The following is a 27,709-nucleotide window of genomic DNA, read 5'->3' on the forward strand; positions in this document are numbered from 1 at the left end:
TTAATAAGTAAATTTTTTTTTTCTTTTTTGCAATTCCACTCAGTGATAACTACTACTAAAAGTTTGGTGAGTGTTTTAGAAAAAAAAAAAAAAAAAAACATATTAAAAGAATTCATGGGCTGGGTATGGTGGCTGACACCTGTAATCCCAGCAATTTGGGAGGTCAAGGCGGGCAGACCATTTGAGGTCAGGAGTTCGAGACCAGACTGGCTAGTGTAGTGACCCCATCTGTACTAAAAAATAGAAAATGTAGCTGGGCATGGTGGGACATGCCTGTAATCCTGGCTACTGGGGAGGTTGAGGCAGGTGAATCGCTTGAACCTGGGAGATGGAAGTTGCAGTGAACCAAGATCGTGCCACTGCCCTCCAGCTTGGGTGATTGAGATTCTGTCTCCAAAAATAAACAAACAAACAAATAAATAAAAGAAATGTAACTCACTAATGAATGTTTCCTGAATTTTTTTCAGGGACATAATTAACTGTTTTTTTAGTGGTATAATCAGCCATAATGTTGTGGCTTTGGATGAAAACTAAACTTTAGAATTTATTTAAGTCATAATATAAACATTGTATGAGAATTTAAAAAAAATAATTGCCTATTTAGGTGCACAGATAAATTTTGCATTGTTTGATGCTTGCCCAGCTCCTCTTCCTACATCCCCTTGTCTCTCCTCCATCATATGCTTAATTGCTGCATCTGTTTCTTTTTGGAGGTTCTGTAGTGCAGGTGCTGCTAATGGCGGAACTAGCCATGATTTACTTTGCCGTGTGTAGGGCAGGTGCTTTCAGCCCTAATCACTGACTGCCTCTGAACTCTGCAAAATACACTAACTGAAAAGTCATGTTAGGCAGCACAAAAGTACTGTAGATGATGACAATATAGCTTCGTTGGATGGCTGAGATGCTGTTAACGAATAGTTTGAATGATTTCTTGAGGAAAATGAAGTATTAGATTAAATTATCTGATTAATTCTCTTTACCCTCAAGTTAATAGTTTAAGTTGGTCTTGTCTGAATTTATATACTTAATTAAGAAATGGTGGAGAATTTAAATGTAAGGTAATTTGGCAAAGGTTCTAGGAAAATAAAAGATAGGTTATTACTCATGCTAGTTTCCTTTTTTTATGTGAAAGTTCTGAATTGCTTATTGAGAAGACTAAGGTTAAATTCGATTCCCTTGCAGAAGAGGATGCGCGCGTGCTTCACCTACTTTATTGCTGGATGGCACCGTGTGCTCTTGGGCTGCCCTACAAATGGGATCTCTTTGGTGGTTAAAATATTTTGTGGCCATGTTTCTGGAGAAGGCTTTTTGTGTTCTTTTCTAATGTTTGTAATAGCACATGTTACTTGTTGCCACGTACATATTACATTTTATATTGTACTTATCAGTAGGAGAATGTTTTAATTTCAATGCAATGCAAATTTTTTTTCCCCTATAAGGCAAAATCTCAGAGAGAAGGTGGTGGGGGGAGAGACAATGAGTGATGTGTGTGTGTGTGTGTGTGTGTGTGTGTGTGTAATTAATTTTAAGCTTATTGTTGAATTAACTTCTCTTTATTTGGTAACCTTTCTGTATAGGCCCCTAGGGTAGTGGTTACGAAAACCTCAGTCTCTCTCATGTGTGTGATTGTGTGTGTATAATTGATTTCAAGCTTATTGTTGAACTCACTTCTTTCCATTTGGTAACCATCATATATAGGCCTCTAGAGTAGTGGTTAGGAGCATGGACTCTGGAGCGAAACTACATTGATTTAAATCCTAAATATACTACTAAGTATCTGTGACCCTCAGATAGGTCATGAAATGATCTATGTTTTAGTTTCCTCATTCACTAAATGGGAATAATAATAGTGTTTGCCTCCAAGGATTGCTGAGGATTAAAATGAATTAATTTTTGTTAAGTGCTTATGGCAGTGCCCACTATATAGTAAGCACTAAAAACGTGTTAGCTTTATTACTACATTATTTCATTACCTTAGTTTCTCCTTTTTATTCTCTTTCCTTCAATCCCTCCCTGCCCATTTTCAGCTATTACTGCATTACTTAGCCATGCATGTCCTGCCCTAGGAGCCCATTGGTTGTAGCAAAAACTGATTTTTACCAAAAGCCTTTACTTTTGGATAGTCTTGCAATTATGAAGTCTTCCTGAGTCTTACTTTGCTACTGCTTAAAAAAATAAATTAGGGTAATGTGCATGCTAAAATACTTCAACCAAAATTAAATGAAACTTGCTGATGACCTATTTCTTATTGTAAACATCCATGTGAAGCTTATGGATTCTGGCTGCTTCTTAGACTAGGCAGATAACTGAGATAACTTGAAGGTTTAGGAATGACCTCTTTGATAGTCAGCTGTGATGCAAATCTGAGCATTTCAAGGAAAAGTACTCCAGTGCACATTGACCTCTTTCACTAAAAGACATCTTGACATAACTGAGGTTCAGACCTTTAGCATTAAATTGGTGAAAATCAGTCCACTGAAACAAAGGTCAGTAAGAATTAGTACAGCTGGCATATATTACTCACTACGGGTAAAACTGTTATTCCCTTTTTTGGGGTCTTGTTTTGTTTTTGGTTTTATCAATAAACTCCTCTTGACTCTAAACTACATCATTTTTCAGGAAATGATTTCTGATTTCCTGATTGCTTAGGAAATGATGCAGTTTCCCACATACTCTCAAGCATGTCCTATATACATGAAGGATGTGAAAACTCAAGAGATGAAAATTTTTTCAAGGTGATTCATAACAATGGTATTTGGATTTTGTCTCTGCCCAAAATTTATATTAAGAACAGTCTAAGAAGACATATGACATTGTTTTCCTCCTTCTGTTTTTTAAACATAGACCGTCTTTTTTTCCTCATGTAACCTCAGAACATGTTCACGTCCTTCCTTTTCTTTCCCTTTCTTTCCTTATCGTCCTCCCTTTCGTCTTTCCCCCTTTGTGATTCTTTAACCTCCTTGTTTTCTTGCTGTAAAGTTGACCTTATAATTTGGGGACTAGGATAGAATTCCAAATACTTGTTATTTTTGAGTATCTTGATTAACAACAACAAAAAAAAGTCGATCACCATTCTAAAGTAGGCCTGAGATGAAAGCAAGGTTAGTGAGGGGAAGAGGAAGGAAGACAGATTTTTTAAAGTGGTGCATTGGGGTAGAGACTTCTCGTAGGTGCTCATGTTGCACCATTTTAAAGGTGGAAGTGATTACTCTTAGGACAGTGTCAAGAAATACAAAACCTTTAGATGGGAATTGTTTTAGGAACTTCCATTGGTCTTTGTTCTTTCTCAGTTTTGTCCTCTGTATTTGTTCTTAGGAGGTGGTTTTTGAACAGTGATTTTTCTTTAAGTGGGTAGGACTATGAAGTTCATGCCCCAGGGGAAGAGACTGATAACATGAAATCATTATTGTGGGAAACACAGACCTATGTATTAGAACAGGATACACTACAGTCATCTGTGTATGAATCCACTTAATGTGACATGAAAGGGAATTTTCCTGACCACTATCATGTCTGGCTTCATGTTCAGACATTCTTACTGAAAGATTCACTTAATCAGAAGTTTCTCTTGTGAAGGAATGTTTTTTTTTTTTGTTCACGTTTTCAGGATTCCGTCAAATATCCATGTAAGGTTTTTAGATAAACAAAAAAACCCTTCATAGTTTTGAGAAGCAGTGATGATTTTTTTCACTAGAAATAAAAATTTCAGGTTTTATAGTTTGTTTCTTAAAAGTATATAATTAAATAATGATCTCTTTTTAAAATATTTATTTTTTGCTGACTCCTTACTTTGTGACTTTAAACGTATGTTACAGTCTTCTTTTGTGCACGAATAACAATGGTTTGAAAAGGAACAAAAAGGAATCTAAAGATGATATTCCAATTTGTCCAACAGTGTTCAATTGAAGCCATTTTAAAAAAAATTTTCAAACAGGCACAGTGACTTGATTTCTCCCCCCTATGTTATCATCTAAGAGTGTGTTTTGAATACAGTTTGACCATAAACCAGGAATTTCAAAGTCAAATGCTTAACTATGCCAGATGGGTAATTAAAATAAGTGAACTGAGTCAGATGAAAAATAATAGGAAATGGTGATGGATGTGAACTAAAAAGCCCACATCCTGTCTGAGGAGAGTCACTAGCCTCTCCAGCCATGTGCTACCATGTGACATTATGATTCCATTGTAGCGGTGTGCTGGTAAATGTTTAATAACTGGTTGATTAAAACAAGAACAAGAACAACAACAAACTGTAACATGTAGTATTTGCCAATTCTCATGGTGTAAACACTCCCACATAGCTAATTTCAAGCCTCCACTATAATTGTCACAGAATATGTTTAGAAAGGATACGAATACTTGGCTCACTGAGCAAGTACACACTACCTCCAGTACACCACTAGCTCCAGTGTAGCAAGGTTTGCAATTTTTGAAGAAAACTTTTTTTTTTAATATAAAGATCTCTTGGGTTTTAAAATACTATGTAGTCCAACCCCCCCCCCAAAAAAACACATTAATGAACTAAATCATGCTTATCAATTGCCAATTTATAATCTCTGAGAGTAAACTGATAATACTTCTTGGAAATCTTATTAGAAATCAATTTTGCTATTTTATATTCAAACTGCAGATGTCTAATCCATGGTTCCACTGGCATATTTTGGAATCAACATTATTTTTATTATTTTACCCACAAAATACACTGCTATCAACAGTGTTTTAATGTATGTTTAGTATTTATATAAGGTAAAAATTAGCAGTTCAGAAATTATTCTTTGATTAATTAAAATAGCCAGTATACTTGGAATTTCTAAAGCTGACTAAACTTGGCTTGCCATCTGTGGGAGTTGTTTTTCCTAGATGCATTCTTTGTATTAGTGATAGATGGAAAACATCAGTCTGATTTATTGAAATTATGACACTATTGTATAGCAAAATCCTAAGTAAGCTCTTTTGTCTGTATTTTCTTGGATGATATTTAAAAAAATTATATTTTACAATTATTTTTATTTTTGAGTATTTTCAAAGCATTTTTGATAATGTTACTCTGAAGTCATACAGACAAGGGTGTGAGGAGGTTAGTGATTCAGAAACTCTGCCCCCTTCGGAACTGTCTAGCCCTCCAATTGTGGTTAAAGGGTAAATGGAGAATATGGCTAAGATAACGATAATTGCTGGATGAATATGAGAATTGACACAACAAAGCAGAGTGGCTCCTTAAGAGTTTTATCATATTACAGTCTTCTCACATATAAAACATAGTTGTGGGTATGTTAGAATGCAGACCATATGCAAATGTGCTGAATTAGGGACATATGAGTATATGGATATATGATATAGTATGTCATCAAAGGCTGATTGTGTTAGTCTACCTTTGAGGTCTCTTAGGGTTGACGTTGAAAAGCCCAAACATGTCTACAGTTTGCTGCTTAGATCTTAAAAGCCATCCAGTTACTGCCATGTGGTCTGTTGTCGATGAGTTATGACCATGATGTAAGTTAGAGAATTTCTGAAATCACTTTCCTTGATTTTATTCTCTGGTGAGATGCATTAGTAAGAACAGAGAAAGAATGATCCAGGTGGTAGTGTGTGTAGTGGGATATTCTCATTGTTTCTGTTCCTGTGAAGTGATGGTCATAAAATGACAGTTATATTTAACAAAAGAATCTTGTATGAGTTTGGCGAGGGGGCAAGAAGGTGTGAAAATAGCGTAATTGTCATGCAAGCTCATGTTTGAAGTAAGTCTTCTAGGCCTGTTTTCAATCAGATTGTGGCCCTCAACTCCTCATGTCACTGGCTGTTATTATTATTATAATCTCAGCATATCATCTCTCTAAGTTACTGGGTTTTATAGTGTTTAGTGTGTGTCTTTTATACCAGAGTCTATGTTCCATGAGGACACAGAATCATCTCCTTTCACCACTCTATCTCAGCACCTAGCACAGTGCTTGAATGAAGGAATAAGTATTTGCTGAATGAAAAAAATGAAATATACATAAAAGGTTTTTAAAACTTTCAAATAAAACAGCATTAATATATGAGAATAGAAAATGTGTTTTCTCTCATTTGCTATTCTTCAGGTTGGTTTTTAAATCATTGAGTTTGTTTAATTAATTAGTACAGCAATCCTTGGCATTGTATACCTGTATTCTTTGCATGAATTTTTGCTTGAAGTGTAAACAATAACACATATTTTACCTGCTGGATCATTTGGTCACTGAAATAATGCATTTTCTGTCCTATTCCACACTTGGCTTTGCACCCTTCCCTGGAACTCTTGTGAGATAGATCACTTTAAGAAGAGTCATCACTAAAGAACTTCATCATGTACTGTGTAGTCTAGTGAGTCTCCCCTGTTGTTTTGGGAACCATTCCACAGATGCTCAAGAGAGCAGTGTAGTGCGACATGGCCAGAGAAGGACTGTGCCAGCTGTGTGATGGATCATAAAAATAATCATCAGATTCACCATTCTTGGATTTTGGTTAATCAGAATGATCAGATGTAGGCAGAGTGTCTAAGTTAATTTATTTTGTTTTCATGCTGGGGCTTGGCTCATGAGCTGTTGTGATATGTGGGGTAGCTCTGTTACTTAATAGTTCTAAGAATGCCTGAAATTCCACTAAGAGAGCTTCATTCCTTTAGCTATAGAGAAAGCTTTTGAATCTTTATTAATTTTTTATTAAAGAATGTGTAGCCCTGGAAAGGGTAACATCATGAATAACCTTTATTTGATTCCATTTTTGGTGATGTGGTTGTGCATTCCCACTGTTGTTCTATTTCTTTCCTCTTTCAGTGCCAAACTTAATATGTTATTTATATTTGAGGTTTCTACTTCCTACCTACTAATTATTTTCTTGATGCTTTGCATTAGATTGTACACTCCCATCCTGCCACTGATGATGCCTTTGATATACATTCACCACTCTACCTTCTAACACTCTCCTCCTTTGGCCTTTAGACACCACACCACCTGTTATTTTTCCCACCTGTTTTTTTTTTTCTGGTCCCCTCCTTGGTTGACTCCAGTGGTCCTACCCTTGTCCTCTACTTTCCCTCCAATTTCCCAGTCTTGTGATCCACTCAGTGGCTTTATCCTGTGTTAGTTTTCTATAGCTGCATAGCAAATTATCAGAAATGCAACATGCAAGGTGCCTTCCAACAACATGAATTACTTTTTTATAGTTTCTGTGTATCTGTTGTCTGGTAATGGCTTAGATGGAGTTTCTGCTCAGGTCTTAAAAGGCTGCCATCCAGGTATCTGCCGGACTGCAGTTCTCACCAGAACCTCAGATGTCTCTTCCAAACTCATCAGATTGTTGGCAGAATACAGTTCCTGTGGCTCTAGAGCTCATGGAAGTTGTATTTTCAAGGCCAGCAGGAGCATGACTCTCTGAGCTTCACCTTCTTTTAAAGGTTCCTCTGGTTAGACCACGCCTACTCAAGATGATCTCTTATTTGATGAATTTATCATTAATTGATTACGGACCTAGTCATGGGAATGACATCCCATTGTACAGGATGTATATATCAGAAGATGGGATTCTTAGTGGCCACCTTAGAATCCTGCCTACCACAAGCCTTGGTGTAGATGGCCACTAAATATTCATTACTGTTTCCCTCATCATTATTCAGGGTTCCAGAGGCTGGATGGATGGCAGCCACTCATGGACATCTCCACCTGGACATCCCATCGACGTCAACACCTTTAAGTAAATATCCATTCCCCAAACAAACAACCCCACTCTAACCTAGCATATTTCTTCACCAAGAAAGCCATTTCTATAAAGCAAATTCACATTTCTTGTAAGTTCCAGTGTAAAAAAATTGGAACTCTCTTTGTAACTTCTTGTTTGTTCCCTACAGTCTGTTTCCAGATCTTGTGATTCCATCCTTCAAATGTCTCTCAGATTTGCCATTTCTTCTCTTTCACACTATCCATACCTCACAATGGCTCATTGTGAGGAAGAGGAACAGTTTAAGGAATGTCTACATGCACTGTATTCCGTACTTTCATAGTTATGTGCCCCTCTCCCCTTGTATTGAAGGGTATAATACATTATTGAATGGTGTTGGCAGGCTCAGTGGCTCATTCCTGTGATCCTAGCACTTTGGGAGGCTGAGGTGGGTGGATGACTTGAGGTCAGGAGTTTGAGACTAGCCTGACCAACATGGTGAAACCCTGTCTGTATTAAAAATCCAAAAATTATCTGGAAATTGGCTAATTGAACCTGGGAGGCAGAAATTGCAGTGAGCTGAGATCGTGGCACTGCACTCCAATCTGGGCAACAGAGTGAGATTTCATTAAAAAAAAAAGAAAAAAAAAAAAAAGAATGACGTTGAAGAAACAGTAACAAAACAGCACCAGGACATAAAGGCAATGGTAATTAGAACTAGAGGAAAATGTGACAAGTAGAGAACTGGAGAAGGTAGTAGGATAACTAAACAAAGGATGTGAAGCTCTTCCCAGAACGAATCACTCCTGTGGAAAAAACAGCCTCCTGGGCTCCCCGAAACAATGAAAGAAATCTACAGAGGTTAGAGGGAAGTAGCCTTTATTCAACTTGTTTGCTTTTGACATGCCTAGTGCTACCTCATGGAACCTATTGGTCACCCCAGTTACAGACTCATCCCATGCCCTATTCCTAGGCCAATTCTTTTTTTTAATTTAAATTTTAATTTTTTTCATATTTAATTAAAAATTTTTTTTATTTCAGTAGGTTTTGGCAGAACAGGTATGTCTGGTTACATGAATAAGTTCTTTAGTAGTGATTTCTGAGATTTTCGTGCATCCATCACCTGAACAGTGTACACTGTACCAACATGTAATCTTTTATCCCTTGCCACCCCCACCCTTTCCCATAAATCCCCAAAGTTCAATGTATCATTCTTATGTCTTTGCATCCTCATAGCTTAACTCCCACATATGAGTGAGAACATAGGATATTTGGTTTTTCATTCCTGAGTTACTTCACTTAGAATAATGGTCTCCAGGCCAGGTATGGTGGTTCACGCCTGTAATCCCAGCACTTTAGGAGGCTGAGGCGGGTGGATCATGAGATCAGGAGTTTAAGACCATCCTTGCCAACATAGCGAAACACTGTCTCTACTAAAAAAAATACAAAAAAATTAGCTGGTCATGGTGGTTGTGGGCTCCTGTAATCCCAGCTACTTGGGAGACTGAGGTAGGAGAATCACTTGAACCCTGGAGGCGGAGTTTGCAGTGAGCCCAGACTGCACCATTGCACTGCAGCCTGGGTGACACAGCAAGACTCCGTCTAAAAAGAAAAAAAAAAAAAAAAGAAGGTCTGGGGCTCCATCCAGGTTGCTGTGAATGCCATTATGTCATTCTTTTTATGGCTGAGCAGGACACCACATAAACAGAATTAAAAACAAAATTCACATGATTGTCTCAATAGACGCAGAAAAAGCATTCGACAAAATCCTGCATCCCTTTATAATTATGATTAAAACCCCAGGTCAATTCTGACTTCAGGGAAGATTTGCTATTTCTTTTCTTAACCCATCCATGGGTCTTTAGCATCATTATGCACTCAGTTTTAGCCCCACAGGGTCTTGCTCCCTGAAGATTCCCTCATCGCTCCCTAAGCCACCTTTCCTTTTTTCCTCACCCTGAATATGGGTCCTCAGTGCCTGACTTTGTTTCCTAACTCAGCCTCTATATTTATCTTTCTGACACGTGGGGAAGGAAGAAGTGGAGTTGGTCTTTGTCACTCCAGTGGGCAGAGCCACTGAACAAGACAAATTTCAGCCTGACCTTCTGTGGAGGTGCTTTTCTACTATTGTACCTTTCTGTGGGAATTGTACCTAACTTTCTTCCTTTTCTCTTGAAGCATTTCTTCTTTAAATTCTTCAAATTAAAGGAAAGCAGTGTTATTCATTCATTTATTTTTGAGTTTAATAGTTACTGATTGCCTACAGTGTGTCTCCAGAGTGTTTTTGTTGTGGAGAGGGAGCAGGAAATAAATTAGACAAATCCTTTGCTTCCTGAAGCTTGCATTCTAGCATTTTGTCTTCATCCAGAAGACAAAATGATCCATCTGAGTGACTGAGGGAAGACATGACTGAGAGATGACACTTTAAACCATAATCCCTCCTCTTCTATGTTTTTTTCTCATTGTTTCCATCTTGCTTAGAACTCTGCATCTTCAATTATTCTTTTCTCTTGTGTATATAGATAAACTCCAGTTATTTTTTTTTATTTTTATTTTTTTTTGAGACAGGGTCTTGTTCTGTGTCCTAGGCTGGAGTGATCATGGTTCTCTGAAGCCTCAATATTCTGGGCGGAAGCAATCCTCCCTTCTCAACCTCCTAAGTAGCTGGTACTGCGGGCGCACACCACCACTTGAACTCCTGAGCTCAAGCAGTCCTCCTGCCTTGGCCTCCCAAAATGATGGGATTATAGGCATGAGCCACTGTGCCTGCACAGTTATTTTATTTTATTTTATTCTTTTACATCCTCAAAAATAAAACCTTTATTATTTCTGCTCACCAACTTAGGCTACTGCCTATTCTCTCTCCTCCCCTTTTTACACGAGCCTCTGAGATGTTGCTGTGGCTCTCACATTCTTTTCATTCATTCCTTTGCCCCGTTAATCTGGATTTTGTCCTTGCTGCCTTATTGACACTGCATTTTAAGAATTATTTATGATCTCCTGGTCATTAAATTTAATGGCTTGTCTCAGTTTTTATTCTCAATGCTTTTCCAAACATGTGACTGTGACCACAATATTTTCCTACCGGGAAGGCCCTTTCCCTTGTTTTTGCGTGACTAAATTCTCTTTATCAAAAAGTGTTAGCACAAATGCCAGTTTTTAATCCCTTCTTGGTATTTAAAAAAGTCTCTGTGGCACTCATCATTTCTATTCTGAATTATAAATGATAAATTAACCTTTTTGAGAGATGAAACTTTTTTATTGATTTTGGTATTTCCCACTACACTTAACAGATTGCCTTGCATATAATAATTACTTATGAAATATCGTTAAATGCATGAAGAAAGTAATAAGCACAAGTTAGTTTCTTTTTTAGAACTTTTCAAAACTAGAGTTATAGAATAATGTAATATTTTATTCTACAAACAAACATTTTGAATATCTGTTATCTAAAATGTAAAAAAATTTTGAAGAAGACACTTGAAACTGGACTTGCTATCGCAGGAATAGATAAGCATGCCCTGTCATTGAATGTTGTTCTACATTTCCACTTACTCATCACATTTTTTTCTAGTTGCTCATAACCACTCTTTGAATCATGTGATTGACTGGGTCAGTGGTTCATGGTAAGAAATATGTTTGATGTATTATTCTCAATATGCTTTTGAAATTCTGTCTCTCTTTGCTGTCTGGTCTTATCTTCTGGCATTTGATATCCAGTTTCCTCCTATGTCTGAGTTTGATTGATGTGGATTGGGAAAATTATTCTTAGTATAATGTGGATCTGTTTTTCTTTTGAGTTTATAAAAAAATAAACATCAGTATGATTTGACTGTCGTTAGTGATAATTTAGAGGAATGGGTAATATGTATGTTCCTTTCATTAAGTTAAAAAATGACCGTAAGAGGAGAATTCTATTATATGTTTTTTCTTTGGTAAGTAAATAAAAGTAGAGATTTTAAAATTATGTAACAACTCTACCGGCTTTCAATGTTTACAGGGAAAATATTTATCAGTTGAAGTTTATTTCTAATTACATTGAGGTAGAAATCAAACCATATTTTCAGCAAAGTGGAAAACTTTGAATAAGTACTGCATTTTGTGTAATATCATAATTAAGGTCAAATTATTCTGTAGAGGTTCACTTAATTGGAAAGAATGCTCAATCACTGTTTTTTCTTTACCAAGTAATAAGCTCCAACTAAACTTTTCCAGGATCAGAGCCATTCAGAAAATTTGAGAAGTCTGATTCTGTATCTAATTTAGTATAGAATGTCAGAAACCAGGCTCGTCCACTTACTAGGCATGTAACCTTGGGCAGATTATCAGACCACTCAGTTTTCTCATCTCTAAAATGGGGTCATTGTAAGTACTTCTCCCATAAAGGTGTGATTAGGATTAATGAGATAATTCACATAAAATGCTTAGAGCAGTGTGCAGTAAGTGTTAGCTTTGATCAGTTGTAAATATCAGAAACAATGATAAATGTGGCACAGATGGGTAGAATACTGATTCTCTTTTTAACAGAGGGCATGGCCAATATACCTTGTGTACACCAGAGTCTTTTTTTCCCCTCCACCCTAGTTATTGTGAAAGAATGTGTTCACCTTAAGGTGTGAAGGACAAAGTGAAGCAAGTTAAATTTCAAAGGGAGTTTGACATGTAAAGTAACAGTATTAGGTTAGAAAGTGAGAGAGATGCCAGGAACTTAAAATCTCTTCCTCAGGCGAGGCCATATTTTTCTTCTTGAAAGATATGTTCTCTATGAATGCTGGCCCCTTCATTTCTCTTTTAGTGTTTTTACTCCATAAGATATTTTATAGTTAGTAAATGAGTGAGGTTGAGCAGAAGGATGTGAGAATATATTGATTTGTTAATAGCGTGTTTTCTAAGTAAGTACAGGGGACAGTAGAAGACTTCCAGTCCATTCCATTGATGCAGAGGGGCTTGCCTGGAGTATAAAATGTGAAGCCAAGGATACAACCAAAGATACAAGTGTGAAGCTACTCACTACCAGGGTGAAAGGGGCGAGGAGCAGAATGGCTGACAGAGAGGAGGTAGTGGCATAGGGATGGCTTAGAGGGTATAGTGACTTGGGTTTGGGTCAGGATTTTTCCATTTGCCAACTGTGAAAGCTAGACAACATATTTAATCTCCTTGGTCTTTAGTTTTTTCTTATAAAATGGAAGTTGTCGCCGAGCATGGTGGCTTATGCCTGTAATCCCAACACTTTGGGAGGCCGAGGTGGGCGGATCTCCTGAGGTCAGGAGTTTGAGATCAGGCTGGCCAACATGGAGAAACCCGGTCTCAACTAAAACTACAAAAAAACTAGCCAGGCGTGTGGCAATTGCCTGTAATCTCAGCTACTTGGGAGGCTGAGGCAAGAGAATTGCTTAAGCCCAGGGTTGGAGGTTGCAGTGAGCCAAGATTGCACCATTGCACTCCCGCCTGGACAACAGAGCAGGACTCTGTCTCAAAAAAAAAAAAAAAAAAAAAAGGAAGTTGTAATGTGACTTAATTTGCTTTCATTCATAGCCTGTTCTTATGCCATAATGACCCGGTGATTTAATTATAGAAATCAATGCCTTCCCATGACACTGAGAATAACATTCAGATCCTTACCTAGGCTTGGAAGGACCCATGATATGGTCTTGTGTACTTTCCTGACTTCATCTTGTACTACTGTCTCTTTTACTTACTAGGTTCCAACTACAATGGGTTCTCTTTCTGTTCTTCACAGTATGTACTCTATTTAGCATATTAAAGTCTTCTAACTGCTTGATCTCACTGCCTAGAAAGATTTCTTCTAGGCTGGGCACAGTGGCTCACACCTGTAATCCCAGCATTTGGGAGGCCCAGGTGGGCAGATCACTTGACGTCAGGAGTTCGAGGCCAGCCTGGCCAACCCAGTGAAATCTTGTCTCTACTAAAAATACATAAATTAGCTGGGCATGGTGGCGTGCACCTGTAATCCCAGCTACTTGGGAGGGTGAGGCAAAAGAATTGCAATAGGCTGAGACTGCACTACTGCACACCAGCCTGGACAACAGAGTGAGACTCTGTCTCAAAAAAAAAAAATAAATAAAAATAAATAAATAAATGAAAGATTTCTTGTAGATTTTCACATGCCTTATCCAGTTCTTAAAGAAAGTATCTTCAAAGAGGCCACTACTAAACCTGTTAGTTTAAAAGAGCACCCTTTGTGATTCTGTTGCATTTTCTTTATAGCACAAATAATTTCTTAATATTTTCCTGTTTGTTTATGTCTGAATGTAGCTTAGCCTAGAATGTAAACTTTATGAGAATAGGACCATGTCTTTCTCCTTCACTGCTGTATCCCCAGTACCTAGAGCAATTCCTGGCACAGAGTAGATGTGATATCAGTGTTCTTTTTGTTTTGTTTTTTTGAGACAGAGTCTTGCTCTGTTGTCCAGGCTGGAATGCAATGGCTTGATCCTGGCTCACTGAAATGTCTGCCTCCTGGGTTCAAGCAATTTGCCTGTACAGCTTCCCATGTAGCTGGGATTACAGGGGGTGCCACCACCCCCAGCTTATTTTTGTATTTTTAGTAGAGATGGGGTTTTATCTTGTTGGCCAGGCTGGTCTTGAACTCCTGATCTCCAGCAATCCACCTGCCTTGGCCTCCCAAAGTGCTGGGATTACAGGCACGAGCTATTGCACACGGATATATAATATAGCCATGTTTTAAAATGAAGTATGGAATGAATAAGGTGCTGATTGCAGTGAAATAAATATTTGCTCTTTAAAACTCCTCTTCTCTTTATGCTTTCCTATAAGACTAGGAAAGGTAATAGGAAGATGAGCCCAGAGCATCTTCTATTGTCACAAAGTACGGAAGTGCTAAAATCAAAGCCCAACAATGACAGGTGGTGTGTGAAGGGACACAGGTACCAATGGAGAGAGGCCCCAGTGGCCAAAACTGGAATAATTTAATCAACACAAAAAAAGTGGTATTGAATTATAACCGAAAAAATATTTTTTAAAAAACACATAACCATGCTGATATAAATAAATGATTGAATAAATAAATAATTAAATAAGGGAGATACTCCACCCTCCAGAAGCAGGACCACAACTTTTTTTTTTTTTTCTGAGACACGAGTCTCACTCTGTCATGCAGGCTGGAGTGCAGTGGTGTAATCTCAGCTCACTGCAACCTCCACCTCCCAGGTTCAAGCAATTCTCCTGCCTCAACCTCCTGAGTAGCTGGGATTACGGTGCCTGCCACCATGCCCGGCTAAATTTTGTCTTTTTAGTAGAGATGGGGTTTCACCAGTTGGTCTGGCTGGGCTTGAACTCCTGACCTCGTGATCCGCCCGCCTCAGCCTTCCATAACTTTCTACCCCTTAAATATATGTTGCATGTAGTGCCGTTCTTCCAAAGAGTCCAGTATGGAAAGGGGTAGGAAAGAAGAGTAATCTCGCAGCAGAGAAAACTGATAGACGCTACCTCAGCTGGGCGATCAAGACTGACACTGGGTCCCTTTGATACGATGTGTTGAAAATGGTGCTTTTTCTTTTAAAATGTCATAACTCCAGTCTAATTATGGGTAAAACATCACAAAAATCCCAGTTGAGGAAAATTCTACAAAATACCTGATCAGTTTCCTCAAAACTTTCAGTGCATAAAAAGCAAGGAATGTTTGAGGAACTGTCTGTCACAGTGAAGAGGAGCCTACAGAGACAGGATGACTAAATATAATGTGGTATCCTGGGTGGGATCTTGGAATAGAAAAAGGATATGAAGTGAAAAGTCAGGAAATCTGAGTATGTGGGTTTTCATTAATGATAAGTCTCAATATTGGCTCTTTAATTGTTAAGAAGGTACTTTACTAATGTAGGATGTTAATAACAGGAATACTGGCTATGGAGTAGTTAGGAATTCTCTGTACTATCTTCGTTAGTTTTTCCAAAAATTGAGCACTGTTCTGAAATAAAAAGTTTATTTCAGATAAAACTTAAATAAAAAGTTATGACTGTTTTTTCCACGATTCTGTATTGTTTTGTTGTGTCACTTAAGTGCCGATTCATCTTCTATTGTTATATACAGATGCCATAGCTTGACTTACACCCATTCTTGCACGTTTAAATTGGTTCTAGTAGTTTGTACCTACATCTTTGATCATCCCTATGGTGATAAAGGAAGGGCTATTTTTGACATGGAAACTTTATCTTCTCTTGTTTGATATGATTTCTGATTTCTTCTCTTATTTTATCTTGGTTTTCCCTTAGGTTAGGACTTTAAATACTTTCTATATGCTGATGAGTCCAGCCTACTTGATTATATCACAGACATCTCAAATTCAACATATTGAGGGGTGGGCTCCTATTTTCTTTCCCCTTCAATTACTCCTCTCTCTGATTTCCTTTCTTCTGTTAATGCTGTCATAGTTTACCCATATATTCAGCAGGACTATGGGAGTTAAGTTTGGTTTCTCCTCTCTGTCACCATTCTATCTGCATCCTCTGCTCATACAATCTTTCACATTCACTGTTCTTAAAATATATCTTAAATCCATGATTTTTCCATGTCCACTGCTACCAACCTTGTCTGAGCTATCTATCATCAAATTATGCCGGACCTTTACAATATCCCTAAAGTCCCCTATCTCTTGCCTCTTTTTAGTGCATTCTTTGAATATAATTACAAATGTATGGGAATCCCTGTGGATTTTAAATAGAAGAATGATGATACAATTTGTGACTGTTCTGAAATGATCATTCTGCAAGATGTGCAAAGAATGGCTCCTTACCATAACCTACAATGACTGGCATGATCTGGCCTGTGTCTACCTTTCTGTTTCATTCCATGTCAGTCTCTTTCTCACCATGGTTTAGTTATATTGGTCTTCTTTCAGTTTCAGTCTTTCTCTAAGCCAACCCCCTTCTGCCTTTGAGCTTTCACACATGTTACTCTTTGTTTTCCAATTTTATCTTCCATCTTCTTTCCCCATGGCAGGTCCTATAATTCTTTGTTTGGTTATTTTCTCCACTATTCCAAAGAAGGCAAGACTGTATCTTTTTCATTTTCCTATGTATACCTAGTACCTAAGCTTTACACATAGCAACACTCAGTAGTTGCTGAATAATTAAACAAGTAGTTACCATTTTCATTTTCATTCATTTGTTAAACAGCAGTGTTCAGGATCTGTGTTAAGTGCTATAGAAACATACAAAGGGTTAAAAATACGTAAGTTTTACCTTGAAATAGCTCCTAATTTAAAAGAAGGGATAGGAGAAAATATAAATAATATTGGAGGAAGGCACAGTTGTTGTAATAGTTTAAAGTTCTGTTACTGTGTGTCCTCATATAAGTTATTTTTATTTTCTCTTTCTTTCTTTTCTTCCCTTCTTTCTCTTCCTTTCTTCCTTCCTCCCTCACTTCCTTCCTTTCTCCCTCCCCTCCCCTCCCCTCCCCCCCTTTCTTTCTTTCTTCTTCTTTTTTTTTTGAGACAGGGTCTCACTCTGTTGCCCAGGCTGGAGTGCAGTGGCACAATCTTGGATCGCTGTAACCTCCACCTCCCGGGTTCAAGCAATTCTCCTGCTTCAGCCTCCTGAGTAACTGGGATTATAGGCACTTACCAGCATACCCGGCTAATTTTTGTATTTTTAGTAGAAACGGGGTTTCACCATGTTGGTCAGGCTGGTCTCAAACTCCTAACCTTGTGATCTGCCTGCCTCAGCCTTCCAAAGTGCTGGGATTACAGGCATGAGCCACTGTGCCCAGACAAGTTATTTTTATTCTATATTTCTTTATTTATCCATTTGTATATTAAGGAGTTTGACTAGACTCTCATAAGGCTTTGGTTCTCAACTCTGATGTGCTACAAAGAGCACATCATTGCTCTCTGTACTTTAATACTACATTGGTTAAATTATTCTTTTCCAAGTTTCCATCTCTGAAGAACTTGATTCATTTGGTATGCGATGGGTTCTAGGAATTTCACAGGTGATTGGGATAGTGACCTAGCTCCTTCTAGCTTTGACATCTTACATTTCTAATTGTAGTACAAGGATGACTGTCAATGTGCAGCAGAAGTCAGATAAATTAAATGTTTTATTCATTCAGGGCAGGGAATATAACCTCTTGCTTGCTGGCTGAAGTTGGCACTTACTGGAAATGATGATGTTGACATAGACTTTGAGGAATAGGTGGAAATGTGGGCAGATGGATGATTGCATTGTTGGTGTTCAGTTCAACTTAGTTGAAGGCCAGAAGATATACAAGGGAATGGGGGGAAAATGACCTGTTTTGGTGCCGTGGACCATGGTTCTAGTCCCGTTTTTCTCATTTTACCTGTCACACTTGGTTGTCCTTTTGGAGATGAAAGATTGTACTATTGCAACTGGATCCTTATTCGGTGGAAGTGGAACATATGGTGACAGATACCATGGGACTGCTTTGGGAAATAATTGGGCATATTCTTCCTCAAGCCTTTGGAGGCTGTACTTTTTGAGATCCATTTTGACCACCCCATTGGTTTTCTGGTTAGAAACAAAGAATATCAGGACCCACTCTGTTATCTAAAATAGTAGTTTTGCTGTCAGAATGATTATTATTAAACCAAAGTTGGCTTTTTTGTTTAGATGAAACCATAAAAAAGCAATATTCTGAGTAAATTATATAGCGTCCATTTGATGAAATAATAAGCCTAACTTCAGGGAATGAAAGTAATGATCTAATGCAGTATTTAGAATGGGTATACAGTATGTAGTTATTAACCAAAAAGTCACATCCTGCATTCTTTTAATTGGTGCAAAATTTGTCATTAATTGCCCAGGAAACCTCTGATTTTTTTCATAATCACATCATAGCTATTGACTTTATTTCCCTTCTCCTGCCTTAAAATACATCCCTATAAATAGTAGATTACATTCAGATTTGTAATACTCCCTTTAAACATGATTTGCTAAGTTTAGCCATGTTGCTCTCTTTTTTAAAAAATAGATTTTTTGCCCCATCTTTGCCTTTGAGTTGTTACTGACAAATCATACTTTGTTGTTTTTTGTTTTTATTTTTTTTGAGACTCCGTTGGTGAGGCTAGAGTGCAGTGATCTCAGTTCACTGCAGCCTTGACCTTCCCAGGCTCAGGTGATCCTCCCACCTGTTTTGTTTGTTTGTTTGTTTCATATTCTTAGTAGAGATGGGGTTTTGTTGTGTTGCCCAGGTGGGTCTTGAACTCCTGGGCTCAAGTGAGCTACCTGCCTCAGTCTCCCAAAGTGCTAGGATTACAGACATGAGCTGCCATGCCTGGCCCACACTTTGTTTTTTCATGTCAGTTGGCTTAAAATTTTGTTTAATCCTTCTGCCCAGTATGAGCTTGCTAATTCTGAAATTCTTTTTGATTTCATTAACTACCACTGTATGAAGGAAATGTATACAGTATTTTACTTGCAAACAGATTGAGAGATGTGTTCTGACTCTTCATTCAAACACATTATAAATGGGGCAGGGTCAGAAACACAGAAGTCAAAAATTAAAAAGAAAGAATAAGATAATGTGTAGGGAATGAGGCAGCCAAGCTGATATCCAGCCAAGAATCCAGTCCTTCCCTATTCCTACCAACTCTCTTAGATCAATTTAGGATTTATAAGTTGGCCTGTGATAATCTCATGCAGCCCTTGATGATGTTGATTTGTTGACTTTGAAATTAGAGAAGAAGAAATAACAAGCCTTTTGTGATTGACTACTGCACAGAATAACCTTTACTAATTTGCTTGTTGGCCTTCAGTAGCCGCAGAGCCCATTAGAGAGTGACATTCATCATGATTTATTTGAATGAAAAAATACATAAAAAGAACAACAACATAGCTAGATCTGAGAAGAGGTCTCAGAATTCAGAAAGTGTCTCCAATTTCAGGAAGGAGTGTCTTGAGAAAATTACTGCTATTGCATCCCTTGTATCTTTTCTTTTTCCTTTGGAGATGAAGTTTCGCTCTTGTTGCCCAGGCTGGAATGCAATGGTGCAATCTCGGCTCACCGCAACCTCTGCCTCCTGGGTTCAAGTGATTCTCCTGCTTCAACCTCCAGAGTAGCTGAGATTACAGGCATGTGCCACCATGACCAGCTAATTTTGTATTTTTAGTAGAGACAGGGTTTCCTCATGTTGGTCAGGCTGGTCTTGAACTCCTGACCTCAGGTAATCCATTTGCCTGGGTCTCCCAAAGTGCTGGGATTACAGGCATGAGTCACCATACCCAGTACCTTGTGTCTTTTTATCTGCCAGATTGTTAAGAGGAATAATAGAGTCTGAAGTGTATACCAAATTTGCCTTGTTAGCATGTTGAAGATTACTTACTATTTTGCAGATTGTGTTCCGTGTTCATGCTCCCGGGGGCGGTGTTGCAGGACTGCTTCTGCTTCATCCAGAGCACTTGAGCTGTTCTCTGCTTACATATTTATATATTAGGATTTCATGTATTATTGGTTGGATACAGTTTTGTTTTTTTAAAAAAATTTGAAAACCTTTGGTTTAGCTCAAATGCCAAGACTTTATAGAGAATGTATCAGAAGATCAAAGAAGGTAATTTATATACCCACAGTCATGGAACTATTTAGAGGTTGACAGAGATTAGAAACCATCCAGGTTTCAACCGGCCATGTCTGAACTTCCTATCCAGGGCATTTTTGCTACAAAATGTTGATTTGATTTTCCATTTTGAAAGACACAGAAGTGATCTGTGAAATGGTGATTAGCACTAGGTGGCCCCAGGCAGCCTTGGAATGCTCCATGGTTCAAATGCCCAAGACCAGATGGAAGTCCAGAAGTGGATGACTCAAAGTTTATTAGTTTTGCCACCTGGGCTGTACAGCCAAACCAGCTGCCACAAGGCAGTTCCAATTTTGACAGAGTAGTAAATGAACGTAAAAGTGAGTTTTAAGTCCCAAAAATAAAGTAAAAGAGAATGGCTGTGGCAGCAAGGAGATGCATCCAGGCTGAATCCAATTGATATTTCCTGTAGGAAGCACAGCTGCTGTGCGAGGTAGGGGGCAAGAAGAGGCCTGAGTTGTTCCAGGGGCCGATCTCAATTTGGGCTATGTTTTAATGACCGGCTTGGTGGATTTTCCAATCACATCTGATGATCTAGAAAGGGAAAAGAAAGCTGATGCTATGTCATGATTATGTAATGTGGCCAGAACCACTTTTTATTCTTTTGTGGAATTCACGGAAAATCATTTGATTACTTCCTTTCCATAGTTCTGCAGTGGTGGAATCATAAGTATTCATTGGAACGTAAGATATTTGTGGCAGATTGCCAGTAAGCAATTCATTATCCTCATATTATTGTCATATTGAGTTGAGCTATTGTAGATTTGTCGAGATCTGTCCATGAAATACTGCAATAGTCAGAAACTTACTCTAAGGTTTTAGATGACCCCTTTAACAGATATGCAGTTCTCAAAAACAGAATTGAGTATGACAATGAGAGTATGGGGCTAGGAGCAAATTGGGAGAGGTATGGTAATGTTTCTTTAAATGAGGATGATCTGCTAATTAATTTAAAAAAGTCAAATAATCTTGATCTTTTGTGTCAGAATACTTTGGGCCACAAGTAACACAAGACCTGGCTAAATTGACTTAAATAAATGGAGGGTTATTATTATTACTTTTTTATGCCATCAGAAATTTAGAGAAATGTGGCTCCTGGCTTTGGTTCATCTATCTACTCAGTGATAACACAGGCTCTTTTGGTGTTATCTTGGTGCAAAATAAAAGGAGATACATGTAGCGGGGAAAAATGTATGAGTCGCTGATGTGTATTGCTGTGGGTTTGATGATAAAGGCTGGACCATGGTTCCATCTGCTTGGTTAACCTCTGCTTTCAGATAATCTTTTTAAGGGTTGAATGTTTATGTGTTTATATTTCTCAATTGACTATTACTTAGTCTCATGCAGTAATGTAACACCATTCTTCATTTGTGTGATAAAAGTACAAGTGCCTGAATGTTTTCTAACTTGATGGACAGTTTTTTTTCTTCTACAATGACATGAAGTGAAATCACTTTCATAACATAACATTCTGTTTATGAGTATAGATAAACCAGCTGTTCTACTTTATTTATTTACTTTTTTTCCTGGTAGGTGGCGTGTTTGTCCCACATAGCTGCAAATTATCTTATTGGTCAAAAGGAAGCAAAACGTTGGGGTACAGCTCATGGAAGTATTGTTCCTTACCAGGTAAGGCTACGGCAGTCTAAGGTTGGGCTGTTGTAATTTGTAGTTGTATATGACGTGCTTTTAGAAAATGATTCCTTTATATGCAAAAATCCTTTAGCTTTTTTTGTAACATATCTGTGTCTGCCTATAACAAGGTTTTGTTGTTCCCTTTAAGTTCTGTCAGTAACAGGACCCTTAAATGGATCAAAGGAACTCGCTGAAAGTGAGTGACTTTTGGGCTCATATGATAGTTTTCTTTTTTTTTTTCCACCCAAAAGAGGCACTGACTATAGCCATTTTATAAAGCATGATTTGTTAACCATGTCAGTTATAAAACAAATGTTACCTACCCCATCTGACAATAATATTCTCACAGGATTGAAGTAAAATGAAAATTTGCGTGTGATGGTTCTTCATTTTTGGAACAAAGCAGATGGCTCAGGAGCTGCTGTTCTTTATTAAGTGTCTAAACTTGTCCTTAGAAATTCTTGACTTTGGCTAGTGTAAATGGATATGTGAAGTAACTGTGATCTTTCAAAAATAAAATTTGAAACAAAACCTAGCTCTTCTTCTAATCCCTAACCTTTGCTTGGTCTAGTTACACTGTGTGTTGTTGTATTAATGTCTCTGCCATATCTTCTGTACTCTACTGCAAGTGCTTAAGCGTAGAGGCCACTTTCTAATCATTATGTGTCTTCTCACAATCAGTGGAAGCACATGTTATGTACTGTAGATATATCTGTGGAATGAGTGAGTGAATTTTGCTGGAGTCATTTCAATGCTAGTGCTCTTGGGAGAAAACAAAACAGTCAGCATTTTTCATTTACCAGGAAATTCATCAACCCTGGTAAGCATTCTTTTAGCTTTAAGACGTTATTTCCTTAAGCAAAACTAGTTTCTTTTCCATTTTTTAAAATCAGATTTTGAGGAAAGCACTGACCTAATATGAACCTAGGATTCTTCCCTCTCTGTTTATATTCATGGGCCCTTTCCTGAGGCATTCCCATGATTTCACTGTAGAACTGCTTTTCAACACACTGAGTTAATCTTTAGATGTAATTACAGTTGTGGAGCTATTTCTCCAGTTCTTCTCCTTTGCCTCTACCACTGGTTTTATGACCATCATTAATGACATTTTGCTTCCCCACTTCCTAGCTCTTTGTGACTGACTCTATGCTTTGAACCTAACCTGCTTCATTTCACTGAAGTCATTACATTTTTAAATTGGCTAGAGATCATCAGATTTCATCGTCTTGTTTTTCAGATAAGAAATCTCATACCTAGATTGGGCAGATAGATTCCAACTATGGTCCCCTGCCTCCTCGTTGAATATTCTTTCAGATCCTGCTACCTTTGACAAGAAAATGTGATTTCAATTCCCTTCATCAACTCTACTCCAAGGGTCTCCATCAAACTTGCTCCTAGGTCAGGGGTCTGAGCAACTACATTTGTACTTGTCAGTGATAATAGAGGTCTTTCTCAAGGGTATTTTAACAGATGTTGGAATCTATGTGAAATTATCTCAAATAATGGAAGTCTGGCCTTCAGTCTTTTATTTATTTATTTATTTATTTATTTTGAGACGGAGTCTTGCTCTGTCTCTTAGGTGGGAGTGCAGTGGCACAATCTCAGCTCACTGCAACCTCTGCCTCACAGGTTCAAGCGATTCTTCTGCTTCAGCCTCCTGAGTAGCTGGGACTACAGGCATGTGCCAACGTGCCTGGCGACTTTTTGTATTTTTAGTAGATATGGGGTTATACCATGTTGGCCAGGCTGGCCTCCAACTCCTGATCTCAAGTGATCCACCCACCTCAGCATCCCAAAGTGCTGGAGAGTGCCACCATGCCTGACCTAGCCTTCAGCTTTTGATGTACATGGGGAAAGCATTTCTTAGTTGAAATTTTCTCTAGTGTAATTCCAAATCCCATCACTAGGTAGGTCTTCACTACATTCAAACATTAAGTTTATAGTTTATTTTTTAATCATTTTGAAAATGGAATGTCATTTTAAAAAGCTTTATATAGACCTCAGCTATCCCTTCTGGGCATGTGCACCTAGACTAGAGTTCTGGCATCTTGGGTATGCCCTCAATTATTTCACCATGTGGTAAAAAAAAAAAAAAAAAAATTCAGAACCTTGGCTTTTATCTTGGAAAATAAAAGACACAGGACTCTCTTTCTCTCTCTCCTTAGCTCCCTGTGTGTGTGTGTGTGTCTGTGTGTGTGTGGTGTGTGTATGTATCTGTGTCTGTGTCTGTTTTTCAATGATAGAATTGTGCTTTTACTGGTTGAATTGTACCATTCACATAAAATGGATACTATGCTTATTTGATTTTAGTTGACTACAGCTTTGTTATCTGTAAGAAATAAGAAATCTACCAGGGTATTTCCTCAAGAGCTCAGAATTAATTTGTTTCCTCTTCTAAAGAACTAGTTCGGCACTGTGATTAAGGAATAAATGCAAATTTAGCTGAAATGAAACTAGCATACCAAGATGGGCCCTAGATATGCTTAGAGACCCCGGCCTGTTTTCAATTTTAAGAATGGATTGGAGGAATGTTTTTGTGGGTGAATGCCAGGATAATTATAATTCAGTTTTCTGTAATAATTACAGCTTTGCGTCTAAGTTAAGTTGTCTGAGTTTTGGGCTGACTGTCCATATTGGAAGACTCTGATGGTCACAGGAGTTACTTAAGATGCCCAGCTCACTCTCCTCAATTCTTGTTGAACCCTATCTGAAAGCTTATATACCTCAAATGCATGGAATGTAAATTTCAGAAAAGTAGTGATCCTTGTTTTGTGTGTTATTTTATAAGCATGCAGTTCTTAAGTTCTCAGATGGACTATCCACTCATGCCCTTTTCTTCCCTATTCTTTGGCTGCCAGCTTTTTAAGATTAAGTAAGTTATATAAAGGTAGACAAAACTGAGATAATCATTTTGCTATTTGTTGAATGTATTGGTGGATATTTTTCTGAGAATTCAGATTTATATTTATTTATTTATGTATTTAGGAGACTGGTTCTCACTTACTTTGTGGTCCAGGCTGAAGTGCAGTGGTGTGATCATAGTTTATTGCAACCTCGACCTGCTGGGCTCAAGTGTTCCCGGTAGTTGGGTTCCCGAGTAGCTGAGACTACAGACGTGAGCCACAGGGTCTGGCAGATTTCAGATTTTTATGAAAAGTTAGATTTCACAGCTTCTTTTGTTTGCATTTCTAGTGGACCCTGCCATAGAGAAGCATTTAGCCCAAGGGATTAATAGTACATAATATTTCTGTTACACATACACACACACACATATTATTATTATTTTTTGAGATAGAATCTCACTCTGTCGCCTATGCTGGTGTGCAGTGGTGTGATCTTGGCTCATTTTAACCTCTGCCTCCCAAGTTCAAGCGATTCTCCTGCCTCAGCCTCCTGGGTAGCTGGGATTAGAGGCATCAGCCCCCATGCCTGGCTAATTTTTGTTTTTTAGTAGAGATGGGATTTCACCATGTTGGTCAGGCCTGTCTCAAACACCTGACCTCAAGTGATCCACCCGCCTCGGCCTCTCAAAGTGCTGGGATTACAGGTGTGAGCCACTGCATTCAGCCCCTGTTAATATTTTTAATGCATAGGTATGTTTCCCAGTCCTTTAAACAATTATACTTAAAGACAGAAAGCTTTTAGAGATGGGAGAGGAGGGTGCAGAGAAAGCAGATAGCTGGATTTCAAAAATAATATATGTAGCATAGTTGTCTGTGGGGCCACTGCCCTTTAGATACATGCCTAACAAGATAATTCTCTTAATTTCCTAGCCTGCATATGTCTAAAACCTCGTCCACATGTCTTAATCTTCTAGGAACCTTCATTTGCATGTCCTCCTTTGCTTGTGACCTACACTGACCTCTCCCTGTCTCCAATATCATAGAAGATCCATTCACAAATACACTCATGAGGACAGGAGACAATACTGAATATAGTGGAAAAAATGGAGTTTATATTTACTTATTTTTAAATTAGATTTTAGAGCATACAAGCGCAGGTTTGTTACATGGAAATGTTAGGAAGTGGTGAAGCCTGAGCTTTTAGTGCAGTCATCACCCAAATAGTGTACGTCACACCCAATAGATACTTTCTCATCCCTCACTCCCCTCCCACCTCCCACATTTTTGAGTCTCCAGTGTCAGTTATTCCAGTCTCTATGTCCATGTGTACATGTTATTTAGCTCCCAATTGTAAGGGAGAACATGCAGTATTTGACTTTCTTTCTTTCTTTCTTTCTTTCTTTCTTTCTTTCTTTCTTTCTTTCTTTCTTTCTTTCTTTCTTTCTTTCTCTCTCTTTCTCTCTCTTTCTTTCTTTCTTTCTTTCTTTCTTTCTTTCTTTCTTCTTCTTTCTTTCCTTTCTTTCTTCCTTCTTTCTTTTTCTTTTCCTCTCTTTCCTTTCTTTCCTTCTCTTTTTTGAGGTGGAGTCTTGCTCTGTTGCCCAGGTTGGAGTGCAGTGGTGAGATATCGGCTCACAGCAACCTTTACCTTCCTGGTTCAAGTGATTCTCCCACCTTGGCCTGCTGTGTAGCTGGGATTACAGGCGAACACCATCGTGCACAGCTAATTTTTTGTACTTTTAGTAGAGATGGAGTTTCAGGGTTTCACCATGTTGGCCAGGCTGGTCTTGGACTCCTGACCTGAAGTGATCTGCCCACCTTGGCCTCCCAAAGTGCTGGGATTATGGGCCTGAGCCACTGTACCTGGCCATTTTTTGTTTTTTGTTTTTTTGTTTTTTTTTTTTCTTTACAGAATCTTGCTCTGTTGCCCAGGCTGGAGTGCGGTGGTGCTATCTCAGTTCACTGCAACCTTTGCATCCTGAGTTCAAGTGATTTGCCCTGCCTCAGCCTCTCCAGTAGCTGGGATTACAGGCCTGCACCACAACGCTTGGATAATTTTTGCATTTTTAGTAGAGACGGGGTTTTAACATGTTGGCCAGGCTGGTCTCAAATACCTGACCTCAGGTGATTCACCCATCTTGGCCTCCCAAAGTGCTGGGATTCTAGGCAAGAGCCACTCCACCCAGTCTGACTTGTGTTTCTGAGTTATTTCACATAAGATCATGGCCTCCAGTTCCATCCATATTGCTGTTAATGACATGATTTTACTCTTTTTTAATGTCTGCGTAGTAGTCCATGATATAGATATACCACTTTTTCTTTATCCAGTCCACTGATGACAGGCACTTGGGTTTATTCCAAGATTTTGTTATTGTGGATAGTGCTGCAATAAACATGTGAGTGCAAGTATCTTTTTAATATTATGATTTCTTTTCCCTTGGGCAGGTATCCAGTCGTGGGATTGCTGGATTGAATGGTAGTTCTATTTTTTAGTTCTTTGAGAAATCTCTATACTGTTTTCCATAGAAGTTGTACTAATTTACATTCACACCAACAGGGTATAAGCATTCTCTTTTCTCCATGTCCTCACCATCTGTTCTTACATTTTAAGAGCAGTGTTTTTTTTTTTTTTTTTTTTTTTTTTTTTTTTAATAGATGAAATGTATCCAGTCTTACAATAGGAGGCCTCACTTTTCTAACCATACCCTTTGATTGTTACCAGGGCGTTTCACTGTCCTGAATAGCACAAGACTCTCCTCATCTTCTGTCTCTCTCTCTCTCTTTCTCCCTTCTCCTTTCTGGCTTCAGAGGTCCCTTGTCTCTTTTCTCCTATTTAAGAGCAATGAATTCCTCTAGACTTCTATGAGTTTTTATGATCTCTAGTTCAGGTACAGTCTTTATGCCCACAGATCTTTGGGTAGCTACCACTACCCTAAATGTTTAACCATTGAGTTTTGAAAAGCAGTGAACCCCTTCCCAAGGGGCAAGC

At 38.3% G+C, this 27,709-nt stretch overlaps 1 protein-coding gene across 15 annotated transcripts in view; it reads left to right on the top strand.

Moving 5' to 3' along the window:
- The window catches only part of SUGCT (succinyl-CoA:glutarate-CoA transferase), a 723,305-nt gene that overhangs the window by 146,874 nt on the left and 548,722 nt on the right, over nt 1-27,709 (top strand). For all 15 annotated transcript variants that reach the window (XM_054237014.2, XM_054237011.2, XM_002751352.7 and 12 more), the window contains one exon: nt 21,779-21,874. In XM_054237014.2, the coding sequence (XP_054092989.2) occupies nt 21,779-21,874 (96 nt within the window). The remainder of the gene's footprint in view (nt 1-21,778; nt 21,875-27,709) is intronic.

This window comes from Callithrix jacchus, chromosome 11 (genome assembly GCF_049354715.1).
Source record: "Callithrix jacchus isolate 240 chromosome 11, calJac240_pri, whole genome shotgun sequence".
Classification (NCBI taxonomy): domain Eukaryota; kingdom Metazoa; phylum Chordata; class Mammalia; order Primates; family Cebidae; genus Callithrix; species Callithrix jacchus.